This window comes from Gossypium arboreum, chromosome 5 (assembly GCF_025698485.1).
Source record: "Gossypium arboreum isolate Shixiya-1 chromosome 5, ASM2569848v2, whole genome shotgun sequence".
NCBI lineage: Eukaryota > Viridiplantae > Streptophyta > Magnoliopsida > Malvales > Malvaceae > Gossypium > Gossypium arboreum.
Genome location: NC_069074.1, coordinates 62,895,480 through 62,913,427, shown reverse-complemented (window position 1 = coordinate 62,913,427; position 17,948 = coordinate 62,895,480). Strand labels below are relative to the sequence as shown.

At 33.6% G+C, this 17,948-nt stretch overlaps 1 protein-coding gene across 1 annotated transcript; it reads right to left on the bottom strand.

Moving 5' to 3' along the window:
- Positions 1 to 4,135: 4,135 nt before the first annotated feature.
- Positions 4,136 to 6,105, bottom strand: LOC108450650 (photosystem II 10 kDa polypeptide, chloroplastic-like). The gene is made up of 5 exons (XM_017748369.2): positions 5,822 to 6,105; positions 4,878 to 4,936; positions 4,648 to 4,703; positions 4,452 to 4,504; positions 4,136 to 4,355 (listed from the first exon to the last, which is right to left on the bottom strand). Exons 1-5 carry the CDS (start codon positions 5,976 to 5,978, stop codon positions 4,261 to 4,263), a joined length of 420 nt encoding a protein of 139 aa, XP_017603858.1. The 5' UTR covers positions 5,979 to 6,105; the 3' UTR covers positions 4,136 to 4,260.
- Between the last annotated feature and the right edge of the window lie 11,843 nt (positions 6,106 to 17,948).

Here is a 17,948-nt window from a genome sequence, read left to right as displayed (position 1 = left end):
TTCTTTGGAGGACTCTAGAGATCTATCAACTATATCTCTAACAAAGCTAATAAATGCTTTTTATGCACAAAAGAAAAAGAAGGCCAGAAGGTTGGAGGAGTACCCTAAAGGAGTCTTTCAGGCTAGAAGCAAAGAAAGCTCAAACTCTAGCTCAAGCTACAAGGGTAAGAAGCCTTGGTCTAAAAAGAAAGAAGCCAAATAAGGATGCTGCCAAAAAGAAGTTTCCACCATGCATTCACTGCAAGAAGTTCACTCATTTAGAAAAGTACTGCTGGTACAGGCCTGACATTCAATGTAGAAGTTACAAGCAACTTGGTCACATGGAAAAATTCTGTAAAAATAAGGCAAAAATACTACCACATCAGTAGAACCAAGCTCAAGTTGCTGAGGATGTTCAAGCTTAGGAGGAGCATGTTTTTATAGCTTCTTGTTTTGCAAGTTCAAACAAAGTTAGAAAAGACTTCTAATTGATAGTGGCTACACTCATCGCATGGCATGAAATAAAGGCATGTTTAGGGAACTAGATATCAGCTTTGTGTCCAAGGTCAGAACTGAGAATGGTGAGGAGTTTATCGAGGCCAAAGGCAAGGGAAAAGTTGTGATTTGCACTCAATCAGGTAACAAAACAATTTCAGAAGTCTTTTTTGTACCTGATATTGACTAGAATTTACTTACTGTTGGTCAGTTGTTAGAAAAGGGTTACTCCCTTATCTTTGAAGATAAAACTTGTGTGCTTAAGGATCCTTTTTTATTAATAGCTAGTGACAATAGCTATACATGATAGATCCTTTAGTTTAGATGTGAATCATTTAGAAGTAAAGGCTTATACTACCCTGACTGATGAATCATGTTTATGGCATAAGAGGTTAGGGCATGTGAACTACAAGTCACTTGGTTTCCTACATAAGATGAGTCTAGTTGAAGACATGTCTAAGATTGAGCTAAAAAATAAAATTTGTGGGGCCTTTTAGTTTGGCAAGAAGACCAGACTACCTTTCTAGTTAACAAAGCATGGAGTGCTCAAAAGAGGCTTCAACTAGTCCATATTGATATTTGTATACTTATGAAGACCTCTTCACTGAATGACAGTAAGTATTTTATGATGTTCATTGATGATTGTACCAGATTCTGTTGGGTAAATTTTTTGAGGCAGAAGTCAGAAGTGGTTGATGCCTTTTGCAAGTTTAAGGCCTTAGTTAAGAAGCAAGCAAGCCACAAGTTAAAGGCCTTAAGATCAGACAATGGCACTGAGTATGTGTCACAAAAGTTTTAGAAAATCAGTGATGAAGCTGGAATTCTGTATTAGCTAACCACTATGTACACACCACAGCAGAATGGTGTTTTTGAAAGAAAGAACAAAGTTGTCCTTGATATGGCTAGGTGTTTGTTGTTTGAAGGCAAAATGCCTAACATTTTTTATGCTGAGGCAGTAAATGCCTCAGTGTATTTACTCAATAGACTGTCAACAAATGCAGTCAAAGGCAAACCATTTGAAGCTTGGTTTGGACACAAGCTTACTGTCCCACACTTGAAAGTGTTTGGTTGCATATGTTACACACTTGTGCCAGCTAAAAAGAGAACCAAGTTGGAAAAGAGGTTTATGCCTGGAGTCTTCGTTGATTACAGTAGCACAAAGAAATGATACGGGGTCTTCGATCCTTTAACTAAAAAAATAGTTATGAGTAGAGATGTAAAGTTCAATGAAGGGGTTAATTGGAGATGGAATAGAACAGATGCAAGCTTTTCTGAGCAAGACCAGCAAGATCATGATTTGTAACCAGTTGAAAATGAAGCTCACATTGATGAAGAAATTGAAGATGTGCCTGTCAGGGGTACAAAGTCTATCACAGACATCTACCAACTATGTGATATGACCATTGTTGAGCCTTCCAACTTTAATGAAGGTACAAATGAGGATTGCAGGAAAGAAGCAATGCAGACAGAAATGAAAATTATTAACAAGAATGATACATGGGAGTTGGTTGATAAGCTAGTGAAAAGAAAAGTCATAGGTGTAAAATGGGTGTTTAGGACCAAGCACAATATAGATGGATCACTGAATAAACACAAAGCTAGACTGGTTGTGAAGAGATACAACCAACAATATGGTGTTGACTTCTCAGAGACCTTTGCACCAGTTGCAAGGTTGGACACCATAAGGTTGCTATTTGCCTTAGCTGCTCAAAAGCAATAGAAATTACACTGGCTGGATATCAAATCTGCCTTCTTGAATGGTTTTCTAAGGAAGAAATCTTTGTTGAGCAGCTATATGTGCTTAAAGTATTTGGTGAAGAACATAAGGTTTACAAGTTTAAAAACGCATTATATGGCCTAAAATAGGCTCCAAGGACTTGGTATGACAGAATTGACACATATATGTCAAAACTTGGATTTGAGAAAAATGTCAGCGAACCTACTTTTTATGTCAAAAGGGTTGAGAATGAGACTTTGTTGATTATATCCTTATATGTGGATGATTTTTTGGTTATTGGTAGCAGAAGTGAACTGATTGAAGAGTTCAAAAAATAGATGCAAGATGTTTTTGAGATGACTGATCTAGGCTTGATGACATACTTTCTTGGCATGAAAGTGAATCAGAATGAGCATGACCTTTTTATAAACCAACGTCATTTGCTTTGAAGATCTTAAGCAAGTTTTGCATGACAAACTACAAACATGCTAATACTCATGTGGTACAAGGTAAAAAGCTTTCTAGCAAGAGTGACCATGAAAGTGTGGATGAGAAGGGTTACAAAAGTCTTGTAGGTTGTCTGCTATATTTGACAGCAACAAGGCCTGATCTTATGTTCGCAGTAAGCCTTTTATCCAGGTTTATGCACTACAGCAATATTGCTCACTTCAAAGCAGCTAAAAGAGTTCTAAGATATGTCAAAGGAACTCTCAACCTTAGGGTGAAATTTGAGAAGGCTGAAGAATTGAAGCTTCTTGGTTATCCAGACAATGATTGGGCAGGTTCTATTAATGATATGAAGAGCACATCAGGTAACCTTTTTACATTAGGGTCGAGAGTTTTTTGTTGGAGTTTTAAGAAACAACAAATAGTAGTACAATCCACTACAGAAGCAAAGTACATTGCAGCTGTTACTGCTGTTAATCAAACCGTTTGGCTTAGAAAGCTTTTCAGTGAATTGAATAATGATCAAGGGGAAACAACAGAGATTAAGGTGGACAACCAGTCAGCTGTTGCTACTGCAAAAAATCCTGTGGTTCATGGAAAGACCAAACACTTCAAGATCAAGTATCATTTTGTAAGGAAGGCAGAACTATCAAGGGAAGTCAATTTAATTCATCACAGTTCGGAGGTTCAACTTGCAAACAGTTTGACCAAGCCACTCGCTAATGCAAGGTTTGAGTGTTTAAGGAACAGTATTGGAGTTTACTGCATAAAAGCCAAGAAGAAGTGTTGAATGTTGGCTTGCAATGCAGCAGCATGAAGCCTTTTATTTTTTGTTTTATGACTTAGTTAGTTGTGTATGTAACAAGTTAATTATGTTAGTTGGAATGTAATCTTGTTGTTCTTAAGGAAAGTCACCTATTTAGCTGATTTAGTATGTGCTTAGGTTATCATTAAGCTGATTTTACAGCTTATACAAAAGCACAAGCAATGTTTGTATTGTCCCAAGATTAAGGAGCTGTTTTAAGTAAAGTATTTTGAACAAAAATGGATATGAGAAATTTTTCAGTTTTTCCTCTCATCTGAATCATTTTAGCTTCTGTTTTTCTTCTTTCAATACCATTTTTTTTTTTTTTGATCCTTGGTTGCTGTCAAAAACTCAACATTGACGTTCACCCTTATTGTGCTACGGAGTAGTTTTCCTTCTCCTCGGTGGATAGAGCAGTGGAGGGAGCAGGAGAATCCAGTGATGCCATTCTCCCAACCTCGACCCCAGTGTAAGATTTTTTTCCCTCCAATTGTGGAGGTGAGACTTGAATTTGATGTCTTTCCATTTATCTTTTACACTACTAGTCATTATGCACTAGACATAGTTACCTTCTCCATGTTGGTTATATATCATATTCCTGACGTGCACAAAGAAATTTCAGACAATTTTGTTTTTGTTTTTTTAAAGAACAAAACAAAGCACATTAATAAGTTATAATACATAGGTCTCAATTTAGTCCAAGGCAAAATATTCTAGATAAAGATATGCAAAGTAGTTGTTGGATGGTTCTTTGATTACAACAATTACATCGGACAGCCTATAATGCAACCAAGTGCAAGGATCACTTTAGAGACATCTACTGTGCCAAAGCACTTGTATTGTAAACAAGAAGTGCACCACCGGCAAGAATTCCGGCTAGGGTAACCGCCCAGATTGCCAATCCGGTAGTACCTGCATGCGACCATGTTTAAAATTAAATCACATATTTACCAAATTTAGTGTTTTTAATATATAAACCAAAGTTGAGTTGTTTTAAGATACACGCACCGCCAACATAAACATCACCACTGGGAGACCAGTCGTTGGTGTTGAAGATAGGACTGTGTTTCAATCATCACAAAAAAATTCTATTAGGACTGCAGTTCAACTGGTAACCATAGCTTATAAAAGAAAACGAAATTAATTTTCATGTACCGTTAAGTCTCTTAACTTGTAAACCAATAAATTCTCTAAAGACCATTACCTGTACCCATCGACGTTAGCACCATATTTGTCAACATATTGGTAAACACCCTTTCCCTACATCAAATTTCAAGGACAAATTCTCAACTTCAATCTAGATATACACAATATAAATTATTATCAAAAAAATTGTGCAAAAATATAAGGAAAAACAATAAATTTTGAATTTATTCGTATGTTTTGTCACAATGAAGCTAGAAAGGAAAACAAAGAAATGTAAAAGATACCAACCTTACCCTTCCTTCCAGAGGCATCAAGACCATCCCTCAAGTTCATACCACCATTGATTCCTGTGAAAACATTCACGATCCAATATTAAAAATTTATAGTTAAGTCATTTCGTAATAAGATTGAGCTTAAATTTTACAGACTGCAATTCAAGTTCAATTCAAAATAAGTTTGGGTCGGTTGACTCTATTTATATAGTAAAACAATAAACTTGAATCTCATGTTATTAGTTCTAGTTGGAATAGTTGGTGTTGCATCAATTTGGAAGTTGTTGATTCAAATGAAATTAATTGTTGGATGAAGTGTGATTATAATTTAGGAATTGTTAAAAAAACTTGATTATGCTTATAACTTATTCAAATTTAAGTACTAGAATACTTAAACTCGAGTTGTTGGTTAACTGAAGTTGTTAAAATTTTATATTATTTATTAAATTAAACTTAAATAATTTTCAAATATATATATCGTTCACCCTTAATTGTTTCCTTTTGTAAAGAGGCTCATATTTTAAAGTTTGACACCTTTCTAAATGAGATCGTTAGTTTAAATTTTAATTTATAAATTCATGACTTTTAAAAATATTTAATAAAAAATTGAATTATAAAAAAATTAATTAATATAAGCAATTATTTTTAAATAATTCAGTGATCTTTTATAATTTTTAAAATTAAATCACCACCAAAAGATAAACTGTAGGTTACCACTATAACATTATTCTCTATGTAGTTCCGGTCAGACACATCCTAAGCTAATTTATTTATAGGATGAAATCGGTTCCGTTTAAAATTAACTAATGGTAAAACTTCTAGGTAAAAAATGACACGCTAAGGATCATCATCACGCTTTCTAAACAAATCCTATTTGTCACATTGGATTTGTTGTTTAATGCTCAAGATCTAATTTCCATAACTTCAGATCAAAAAAAAAAAAAAAGCTGCAATAAATACCATAAGGCTTGTCGGTCTTGATCTTCTTGCCACCACTGGCTTCAACCTTGAAAGAAGAAGGGGACCTAGCAAGGGAAGGAACCCCTCTTACACCAGATTTCTCAACATTGAATGAAGGCTTGAGGGTAACTGAAGAAGCCATAACTGAGGCAGCCATTACTGAAACAAATTCTGGGGAATTTAGTTCTTCTGCAACTCTAAAACAGTGGGTTTGCCTGTGCTTTCATTATGTAAATGAAGATAATAATAGGATAGAGAATCTGAAGATAGTGTTTGTGGTGTTGACACGCGGAGATGCATATGTGGTTGATATCTGGATATGAATGTCCACAAGCTGACAACATTATCAGGATTAACACGATTTCATTGGCTCAACCCCTTTACCATTTGTTGCCACGTCCACTTGTATTATTTCCTTATTTTGTCTTCACAACTTCTTCAGATTTTTTTTCTTTGGTGTACGTATATTCAGATTATTCTGGCACCACAGATATAAGTCTAAGGCTCAGGTTTTTTTTTTCTTTAAATATATTTATATAAACCAATGCGAAAACTATAAAAATTATATTTTAATTTTTTATGTTTAAAATATTATATTTTAATCATTTACATTATAATTTTATTATGAATTGATCACTCTAATGATAAACTCCGTTACCTTCCTAACAGCAGTCCTACGTGGTAATTTAAGTAGATTTTAAATACTAACTTAAATATTCGATTGCTGGAATGAAAATATATTTTTAATAGTAAGTTGAAAATATACGAAAATGTGCAAAATTAAAGTAACAGGACCACTAAGGTTGTCCAAATCAACAAGAGAAAATCAAAACGGCGTTCAACCTACTTCAACACAGGACAGGACAACAGCATGGTTAGAGCAAAATAAACCATCCAGCAGATGAAATAGCCAAAGCTAACAGCCTAGCATCCAAAGCCACCAGAAAACACATTATATAGCCAAATATACACAAATACTATATGGAATCAGAATTAATTTTCATGGCTTATCCTTTTGCGAGTCAATCTACTGTAGTATCTACACTTCTTGGAACATGGACAATACTACATTCATTTGACCTGATGCCTGGAGCTTTGATTTCACGCAACCATTCAACAACATCACTATTATCACCACACTCAACAACCATTTTATTTTGTATATCTCCAAATTGAACCAACAAAGACAACACAGGCATGCTCAACGACTTGCCTCATTCCATTTTGCATTAACGATTATTAACCCACCAAGCCAACCTCTGCTTACACAAATCAAGAACTTGGGATTTATCAAAACTCTTTTTTATTGTAGAGAATATCGTCCCTATATAACAATACCCAGTTGAATCATTGGGTGCTAAGGCACATTGCCATGCTTGAAAAGAATAAGAGGATTAGGAGGCACAACCCATGCAACCTGCATGCCAAAACAAGCAACACTGCTGCCTCATATATAGCACCACGTGAAAAAAACTAAAGAGAAAAATTATGCAGTTACTATGGTAAGAACAACCCGTCTTATCCCCAATTAATACACACTAACGGTAAAAGTACCATAAAGGTGTCTACACTAATAGTTAGATTAAATTTTGTTTTCTCTACTAAAATTAAAGAGCAAACTCCATCTATTTTTGCGACTAAAAATTAGCTCGTGTGCATCAGAATGAGATATACGTGACATGTCACATGTAATTGTATGGTTATTCTGTCATGCATGTTAGTTTTCAATGGTAGAAATGAATGAGATTTTTAATAAAAAGAACTAATTTGCTATTTGATCGAACGTATACAAACTAATTTACTAATTTTAGAATAAAAAAAATAAAACATAATCTAACTCTTAATACAATAATACTCATATTACTTTTAAGGCACCCTACTTAATGATATTCTTTCTACCGTAATTGCCACACAAAAATATTGACTTTAAATGGAGCCAAATTGGTCTACGCCTGTTTCCACGATCCAACTCTAGCCCAACAACCCTCATTTGACATGGAAATAAAAGATGTAATGGTGTAACTCTTGTAACTAATTTCAACCCAACTCACTCCATCGCACTCCGCTTTACTCAAGGAGAAACTTTGCAACACATCGATAGAAGTCATTCTATTGATTAACCTCCCAATCAAATGGATCAAGTCAATATTCCACCGCCATCTATCATTTTCTCCTACAGAAAACAGCAACTTTGCCAACTTTTTTTTTTGTTTAAGAAAGAAAAATGCCAAATTAATTAGGAATCAAAACAAAATTGAGATCATTTGTAATATTGAAGGTTAAGTTTTTTAGAATTATGATCAAATCGATACAATGTGTAAATGTTGAGGGATAAATTTGTTATTATATTTATTAGAAGTTGTGTGACGCAAATTCTTATTAAAACGAAACCAAGTGGCAATATAGGGAGATCTACGAGGGTGAAGGCCAATGGCTGGAGGTGCAGGGGTCGCAACTGGGGGTTTACTTCCTCTATATGATGTTGATTAGAATAATACATTTTAATCTTACTGTATTACTTCTATTTGACTTTGATTAGAATAAGGTTTTTAAACCTATAAATAGACGTAATCGTCTCTCCTTTTGTATTATTCAAATTCAACATAATGAATTTTCTTCTCTTTTTCCTGTAATTTTTTCCCAAAAGAGCTTTCATGTAAAATTCTGTGTATTCTATTTTTCTATCTTTCTTTGCAATTCATTGTCATTATTGACGTTCTATTTTCACAATATTAATTTTAAAATTGTTACATCAACCTCAGTTACTTAGTTAATAGAAGTTAACGAAACTAGACCAAAAAATCTAAACATAATTAATTAGATGATCATTTTGTAACATTTTATAATTAGGTGACTAAAAAGAAACTTAAATATAGTTAAATGGCCTATAAATATAATTTATTCATATGATTAATATAAGATTTACAGTGTAAATTTATTCATATAATTAATACAATAAAGAATCAAATGAGTAATTTGAAAATCAAATAAAAATACTTTAAGGTTTAAGGTTTGAATACCTTCAGTTTAACTAGTATGTTGTGTTTAGCTGTCGATATGATGAAGGCTTTGATATTTGGAAAGCTAAGCTGGAGAGAACAAAGGATTTAAGGAGAGTTTCTGTACGATACTTTTGGATGATTGATGGATTAGTGTTGCTTGTGTGATCTGTGTCTACATCTATTTTGAGTTTTGCTTAAAATTTATGGTCGTACATGATCTTAGTGGATGAGCATGACATGTGTGTTTAAGGTTGTATGAATTTAAGAAAGTCTGCAAGTATGTTCTGTATGATAGAATGGTGTATTCTTGTGTCAAAGTGTGGCTTACTATTTAGTGTAATAGTATTTAGAATGTTATGCATGAATTACACATTTCTTTTAATATAGAGTATGAACGGAATTGCCTTGACAGGTTAGATAAAGATAGGAGAAATTGGCATAATAGAGGAATGGGCGGAGTTTTATGGGATACAAGGGAGTTTGGTGGCATCGAGGAATAGTTATCTATTGGCTCGCTAGAGCGATATTGTGACGACGGTCTATCGACTCTATATAGTGACACTGTGATAACAGTTATTGACTGGTCCTTCAGGGCGACACTGTGTAAATGGTATACAGGTCCTACGAATCAACACCTCGAAAGAGGTTTATGGATTCTTCAGAATCAAAAGTCCATGGTTAGTCATGGCAGGATCCAGTGGCAAACAAGTACTCAGTATGGTACTCTACGTTTTTGCAACTAAATTTTTAAATGATAAGTTTTCTTAAATCAAATGTTTTAAACAAAGCTTTAGCAATTGAAAAGAGAGTTTTCATAAGTTAACTAAGGTTTCATATCTTGAGGAAGGGTTTTCAATGAAAACAAGGTTTTCACTAAAACACTTCAATGTGACGCGCCAAATTTAGCCATAGCATCTGGGCCAGGTTTGGGGTGTTACATCCATGGTTAGTCATGCCAGGATCCAGTGGCAAACAAGTACTCAGTATGGTAAAGATAGAGGTCGCCAAGATAGGGAACATGGAAGCCTAACAGGGAATAAAAAGGGAGGTTACTATATGACTCTCGTGGCGAGTAGTTTGACAAGATGACCATAGTTCATCTAGGAACACGAGTAAGCATACTAATAGAGGATCCTTCAAAATGTAAAAAAAAAAGAGGAATTTGTAGAAGCATTTTAAATGCGATATATGTGAAAGGAAGGGGTATTTCCTTCAGGGTAATTGTGAGTAAGTATTTTCCATTAAGAGTCCGCTAGAGTTGATGTAGAACCATCATTACCTAAGTATTTACGAAATGGATTATCGTATTTGAAATTCTAACTAGAAATCGACAAAGAGGTCGCTAGAAAAATGGGTAGCCTACCAAAAGACTACGTTGAAGGGAATGTCCACTTGAAACTGAATGATCAGTAAAGTCTGCCAGGGAGTTACAAAGAAAGAAGATGTTCGTTAAGACTTTTTGGCACCGGATAGTCCACATGAGACTAATAAAGATAGAAGTTCGCCAAGAATAAACTTAAGGAAGAGGTAGTCCGCGAGGAAGAGTATCTGTTATTAGAAGCATCTTGGTAGAATGGTCTGAAATGGGTGTAACAACCCAATAGTCGGGGGTGTCAAAAAATGAAGTTCGGGATTCCGTTTCTATAAAATGAACCTGTAAATATTTTATTTAATATTTACAAGGTTAGTTTAGTAGTGAATTAGATTTTGGTTAAGTGAATTTGCATGAATCAGAAGTTGTTAAGGTGTAGGGATCAAATCGCATAGGTATTAAAAGTTGAATTATAAATTAAAATTAATTAAAGGACTAAAGTAGTAATTAAACAAATAAATATGTATAGTGGACGGCATTAATATGTATGTTGTATATATATATGTTATAATAAATAAATAATATGAAATGTGTATATATATATATGTTATATTATAATAATGAATAAAATAAAACAAATTAAAAGAAAGGAGTGAGAATAGATGAGACAAAATGCATGCAAAATTAGAAAAAAAAAACAAAGAAAGAATAGAAGGGAGCAACAGCACCAAGGGTTTTAAACATTTAAATTTTAATTGGTTAGTCAATTTAGTCCTTTTTTCTTATAATTTTTTATATTTTTGGAATCTCAATACTTAGAGCTACCCGACCCATATTTTAATTTTGAGTACTGCTTAAGATTTTAGATGTTACTTTAGTCGAATAGTATAAATGCTAGGGGTTAATTTGATAGATTTTTAAGTTAGAAGTGAAAAAGGACTAAATAGTGAAGTTAATTCTTGACTTTGAGCAATAGGAACTAAATTGTAAAAAAAAAAAAAATTAAGGGTATAATTAAAAATAGGGAGCTAAATTTAGCTTAAAGTGAAATTAGTATAAAAATATAGAGTTAAATGTGGAAGTTAAAAATTAGTCTCGATATAGGGACTAAATTGAAATTTAAGCAAATATGGTGTAAAAGTTAAAAATTTAATGTGAAATTAAATGGTATATTATTAATGTATTTTAATTATTTTATTCTGTAACTAACGTCGTACCGGAATCCTCGACTAAAAGTGGGAAGGATAAAATGGACGTCAAATAGCTCGAAATTCACAGTTTGTGTTTCTATAATCTGAACTAAGTTATTAATTATTGCATTTTGAATTGTTGCATATGGTAAGTACTTGAGGTGAGTACTTTTGTACTTTGAGATTGAATTTAATTCATAGTTGATTGAAATGGATTGATTTGGTATACATTATGAATGTATTGATTATATGAAGATTGAAATGAATATATGTTTAAATTTGATAATGTACAAATATGAGAATTGGACATTGGATGTGTTTGTAAGTGAAATGGAACCCTATTATCTGTTTCAGGCTAAGTCAAATATAGATGGCATGTTATAGGATAAGAAGAGTTTAGAGATTTTTACAACCTCAAATCGATGAGGCACTGAGTGCCAATTTGCTTTGGATTAACCGATGAGACACTGGGTGTCAATTTATATAGCATTGGGCACAATTATTACTTCGAATTTATCCAATGAGGCACTGGGTGCCAAACTGGTGTGTTGGTTGGATCCGTGTTTCTGTCTGAGTCGTGTTAAGAGGGAAAATTGAATAATTAAATTTATATGTTTGATATGAATATGGCAAGGATGAAAAATGAAATATGAAATGATGGGATCAAAAATGAATTGAGAAATGAAATCAAGTATTGATCAAATGATTGAATCATGCGCCATTGATATGTGATTGAATATGTGGAAATTTTAGTAGGTATGAATAAGGAATGAGAAAAAATTATAATATTGAATTGAAAAATATGTAATTAGCTTATTTGTTGCATTTATACATTTTCATTGCTTATATCAAGTTTATATTGTTCAGATTATAGAAATACCAATGAGTTATACTTAGCGTACGATTTTGTGTTTCCGTGCGCAAGTTAGGTACATTTTAGCTTACAGTCAACTCAACATCCAACTTCAATCCCAAGCTCAAGTGTGATGATATTTCATTTTGTAATGACATATACCTAGGAAGTCTTTGGTTGATAGTTGGTTTGTTAATGTGATGTTAATTTAGGTTTTAAGTATAATGATGGTCATTGTATATAAGTATATATTGTGGTTGAAGCCATATGTTTGGTATGTTAGTTTGACACAAGGTTTTGATATAGCTTAAAGCTTGATATCTAAAGTAGCTATATGTTAGGTTAATATGGGTGAATTTAGTATACATGAAATCTTGATTTGCATTATGCCTTTTTGATGTATTTTGAAGATAAAAAATGTGGAACCAATGAGGGTGCATTAGTTAGGCACTTAAGATGGTTGTTTTGGTATGATTTGAGCATGTTTAATTGTGTTTGAATAGGTTAAATGGTTGGTGAAATGGTTTCTTAGTGCCCAAGTAATCACAATTGGTAAACTTAAGTTTTAAGGTACATTTAGGTGCACACGGCCTGGGACACAGTCTATTACACGGCCATGTGTCACACACGGGTAACACAAATAGGCGTGTGCCTTGAGCTTATGGAATAATTGCATAAGTGTAGTGTCATACATGGGCTGACACACGGCCGTGTGGCCCAAGTCAGAGAGTTACACAAGTAGAGACATAGGCTAGGACACAGCTGTATGTCTCAAGTTAGTGAGTTACACGGGTAAGGACCAATTTTGAAAGTCACACGGCTTGGCCACATGACTATGTGTCTATAACATCTCGAATTAGGCCTAGTCAGTATAGTGGTTTCGGGACCACAAATTCGAGGTTAAAATAATTATTTCAAGATCATTATGAGGTATAGCATATAAAAATGAGCATGTGTTAAAGTTTCATGAAAAAATTCTATATGTAAGGTGTCCAATTGGAAATTAAGGACCAAATTGAATAAATTGCAAAACTTGGGTTCTAGAAGAAATTTGTATGAAATTGCTTTGGGATATTAATTAGAGGTCCTTAAAGAGTAATTTGTCCAATTTCTATATTTTTTGACAAAAATAGGCATGCATGGAAAAGTTTGAAAGTTTAGTAAGGAAGGGCATTTTTGTCATTTTGTAATAAAATTAATAAAAAAAGGGAGCAAAATTCAACCATTTCTTCTCCATGGCTGCCAAAAATTGAAGGGTCTCTATAGCTAGGGTTTCCAACATTTTCAATCTTAATAGTAAGTGATCTTTAGCCCCGTTTTTAATGTTCTTCGTATTTTTGAGATCCTCGTAACATGCTATCTCTATTTCTATCCATATTTCAAGCTAGGGTTCACGTTCAAAAATTTACCCATGCATGAGATGTTTGCGTTCTGATGATTTATGGAAGGATATGAGAGTTTAAAGGATGGTAAACAACTTTTACTAAGTGGTTTTTCATGGAAATGGCTTAAAGGACTAAATTGTAAAAGTTGTGGAAATGGGTAGGAAAATATAAAATGAAGGGAAAACATGGGCTACTATAAGTGAATAACATTCGGCTAGGCTTGGGTAGCTAAGGAATTATATGCTTTTCATTATACGAGTCTTAGGACTAGATTGTAAATATTGTGAAAGGTTAGAGGCAAAATGGTCATTTTGCTCGGGGTAAGTTTTAGGCTAAAATGAATAGTGTGATGTATTAATAATCTAATTTCATTGATATAGACCCCGAGGAACCAATTCCGGAGGTCGACCGAGGAAAACGAAAGGTTTCGGAATAACTGAGACACGAAACCAAGCAATTACCAGGTAAGTTCATATAACCCAAAGTAAACTCTTTATTTACTTAAACATGCATGTTCTTGAATGTATAAAAATTTAAATATTCATTGCATGATAATTCATGAAATGTGCTTGTGTAAAGGAAAGATGATAAATGTCCCGGTTGAAATAGAAAAGGGAAATCCGATAGGTAAATTATGGCTTAAATGACATGAGATCCTGCACGTGTTGCAGAAAAGGATTTAGCCCATACGGGTAATCCGATGATTTCAAAATGGAAAAGATCTAGCCTGGACGGGTGTTCCTTGAGTGATTGAGCCTCCAGAAGAATAGGGTGCATTAAGGATTTAGCCCGGACGGGTAATCCGATTGAGGACTGAATTTAGCCTGGACTGGAAATTCAGATCTCAACTTATGAAAGCAATTGTTGCTAAAAAGGGATTTAGCCTGGGCTGGTAATTTTGACATTTGCTCTATGAGTTACTGCTACGGGGAATTTAGCTTGGACTGGTAATCCGCCGTAAGATATATGGTTCACGGGAGTGTGTACTTGAGATGATCACTTGTATGAATTGACGGTAAATGGCTATCCATCGAGATTTCTGAGAAATTCAATGGGATTAACATGCTGAAATAAAGAATGGGAATATTGAATTGATGAGCTCATCTAAGACTAATGACATGATGCATTGTTATGAGACTAACTTGATGATTGAGTGCATGTGATAGAAAAACTATTTCATGCTTGTTGGAATTATTGCTTAATATGGTTGTATGCTAATTAACCGGTAAGTTTGCTTTCCAGTTATTCGGACTTACTAAGCATATAAATACTTACCCCCTCCTCTTTTCCCTGTCTTACAGAGCTCGTAGACTCGTGAAGATTGGAAGACGGTTGGAGAATCAACACACTATCGACTGGTCCTACTTTGGTATATAGATACTTTCATTTTATTTAATGGCATGTATAGGGTTTCTGGTTATTTGTTATATGTGTCATTTGGCTAGCCAATGTAAGGGCCTAAATGGTATACTTATTCTTTTGTATATGGCCGTGAGATATGGCTCATATTGATGTTGGTTGTAAACTTACTAATGATGCATGTTTATGTTTAAACGTTTCATGAGATATGATGATGAGGTTTATCATGAATGGACACTTGAAATGGAACCTAATAATTTGAGAGTGGACACAACACATAATGGTATATAGTTCTAATATGGCCTAAGTTGAAAATGCGCTATGTTAGTCCCTAATACGAAAAGGATAATTTAGTATGTACTAAACCGAAGAGATGAGGTTAACATGCAATGAGTATGGCAAGATTGTTTAAGAGTATAATTAGGCTATGTTATATACTATTGAAATCTCTAAGTGTGTATGGATGATAGAGGGTGACCAAAGGCTTGAAAAGTAGCCCTAAAAAGGTCTATACAGGTAGACACACGGGCATACGTCTAGGCCGTGTGTGACACACGGTCAGCCCCCATGGGCGTGTTGCCTGGTTGTGTGTCCCCAGCACCTAAATTTTTAGGTCTGTTTGTATGGTAATAAACACACGGGCAGAGACATGACCGTGTGTCTCAATCATGTGGTGGACACGGCCTAGTACACGAGCGTGTGCCTTGGCCGTCTGTCTCAAAATGAATGATGACGTCATAAACAAAATGTTCAAGTTTTTGGACACGAGCGAAGACATGGGCGTATCTAGGCCGTGTAAGGGACATGGGCGTGTGCTTGGCCGTGTGAAAATCCCTGTAAGTTCGAAATGAAAAAAATAAATCCAAATAATTTGTCGGGTAAATTATAATCTGTAAATAACTGTTATGCTTACTAAGGTATAAAGTTTGTAAAGATTTAGTGCTAGTACGATAAGGGATATTATCGAAATTTTGAATTCTAGAACCAATGTTAATCCTTAAAATGTATAAGATTGAATAGTAGCAATGTAAGTACAAGTTGGTAGTGTTTAAGTCTATAAGAAAATCGGGTTAGAGAATTTGTTAAGCCAGATGTTATTTGTGACACTTGGTACCCATGATCCGGTGATCGGGTCGGGTAGAGGGTGTTACAAATGATATAAAATAAAAATTGAAAATAAAAACCTAAAGCTCAACTAGTTGGCTCACTTGGCCAAGCTCCCTAATGTGAAGCTAAACAGACCTATTTATAGTAAAAAATGTCTGACCTAATTAGGTTAATTACAACCTTCAAAGTTGCTTTATGCTTAACATATAACGTTGTGTATGCTTTGTGGTAATTCCAAACATTCACTGAGTTTATTTAAGCTCATACACTCCATATTAAAATCTTGCAGATAAGTAGCTTTTTTAGTGTAAGTGGAGTAGTGAATGAAGGGATCTTAGTAATGCAATAGTTTTCGAGTAGGTAGTTTTATATTCTTTTGACTTTTTGAATAAATGCAATGTGAATTAGAGTTTTAGTTTTGATTATTAGTATTATTTTATTAATTCTATCTTGGTATTGGATTGATGGAATGTGGATGTTGTTTTGGACTTTATTTAGGATTAAATTGACGTTTGAGATTAAGGTTGATAATGCATGTTCGATATACTTATTTAAATCTCTGGATGTGATATGATAAATGTTTAAAGGATGTAAACAAGTTTAGTTAAATTAGACTATAATTGTGTGTTGAGTAAGAACATTGTTTTTAGCATGAAAAATACTTTATTTTGTGAAATTTTCGGCATTCTAGGTGAATGTGTCGATACTCGAGACTCAATTAGCGATACCATGGGGTTGGGATGTTTATAAAAATTGACAGTAACCCAATTTGGTATCGATACTCACTCATGAGTATCGATACTTGTTATAAAATTACCAATACTCCTACCAATGTATCGAAAAACGTTTTAAATAAAAAATTGACAGAGAGCTAAAATGGTATCGATTTTTACATAAGTATCGATAGTTGTTATTTTGTATCGATACCTATGTTGTTTTCTTTGGAATGTTAATAACTGAACCTTAATTCTGGATTAAACTATTTCTGTTTTCATTTAAATGTTTTAATTAATCACGAACCGTTCAGTAAATGTTAATTTTAGTAACCGTTGTTCTTATTTGAAGCTAAATATGCATGTGTATAAGTTCCATTAGTTGTTATAGCATCTTGTTACTTGGATCCAGCGACTGGGCCGAGTAAAAGGTGTTACAAAAATTAAATATGTTTGTACTAAATGTTTGCTCTTATAAAAAGCAATCGCTAACATCATTTTTGCTTATTTAAAGGTATATATCAATCATTATGTTTTACAAATCCTTTATTTCATTTTTATGGGATTTACTCTCAATTATTAATAAGAAAAAAATTCAAGACGTCATTTTCTACTTTTCCCATCTAACCAATCCTTTAGCTATCTCACTTATCAATAGAATTTTAAAGTTCATTATTTTTCATTAGACCTTTCTAATTAAGATTTTTATAACTCACATTAATTTAAGCTTAAAGCTAGTTTAAGCTAAATAAAAATTCATACTTTTCACATTTCAAGTTATAGCAAATGGTTTTAACTATTTTCTCAACAAATTATCGTTTCAAAGTATATATATCATCGCACACAAAAACACACTTGCCTTATAACAATTACTTGCCTACTAGCATATTTTACATACTTGTTAATTATTTTATTTCTCAAATTCATTCAACTCATTAGGCACACACAAGTCCTAGACTATTTTTCCACTTCTAAAACACTCAATAAAGGAATTTAAGAGATCATATACCTTATCAAGTTCAAAATCTCATTCTTGACATTCCCAATCTTCTCAACATAAAATCAATGCACATGCATTACACATTTCCAACTTCATATTAAAATGAAACATGAACTCAAATTTCCTCACCTTGCTTCCTTAATCTTTCCAAGTTTTTTAAACTTTCTCTAGATTTTCTTCTTTAAATTAATTCATAGATTCTAAGG

Excerpts from the sequence above, each read along its gene's own strand:
- LOC108450650 (XM_017748369.2), bottom strand. The coding sequence starts at position 5,978 with ATGGCTGCCTCAGTTATGGCTTCTTCAGTTACCCTCAAGCCTTCATTC. Across the intron at positions 4,704-4,877 it reads CCTCTGGAAGGAAGGGTAAG|GGAAAGGGTGTTTACCAATA; the intron begins GTTGGTATCTTT and ends AATTTGATGTAG. Across the intron at positions 4,356-4,451 it reads TGGTGATGTTTATGTTGGCG|GTACTACCGGATTGGCAATC; the intron begins GTGCGTGTATCT and ends GGTCGCATGCAG.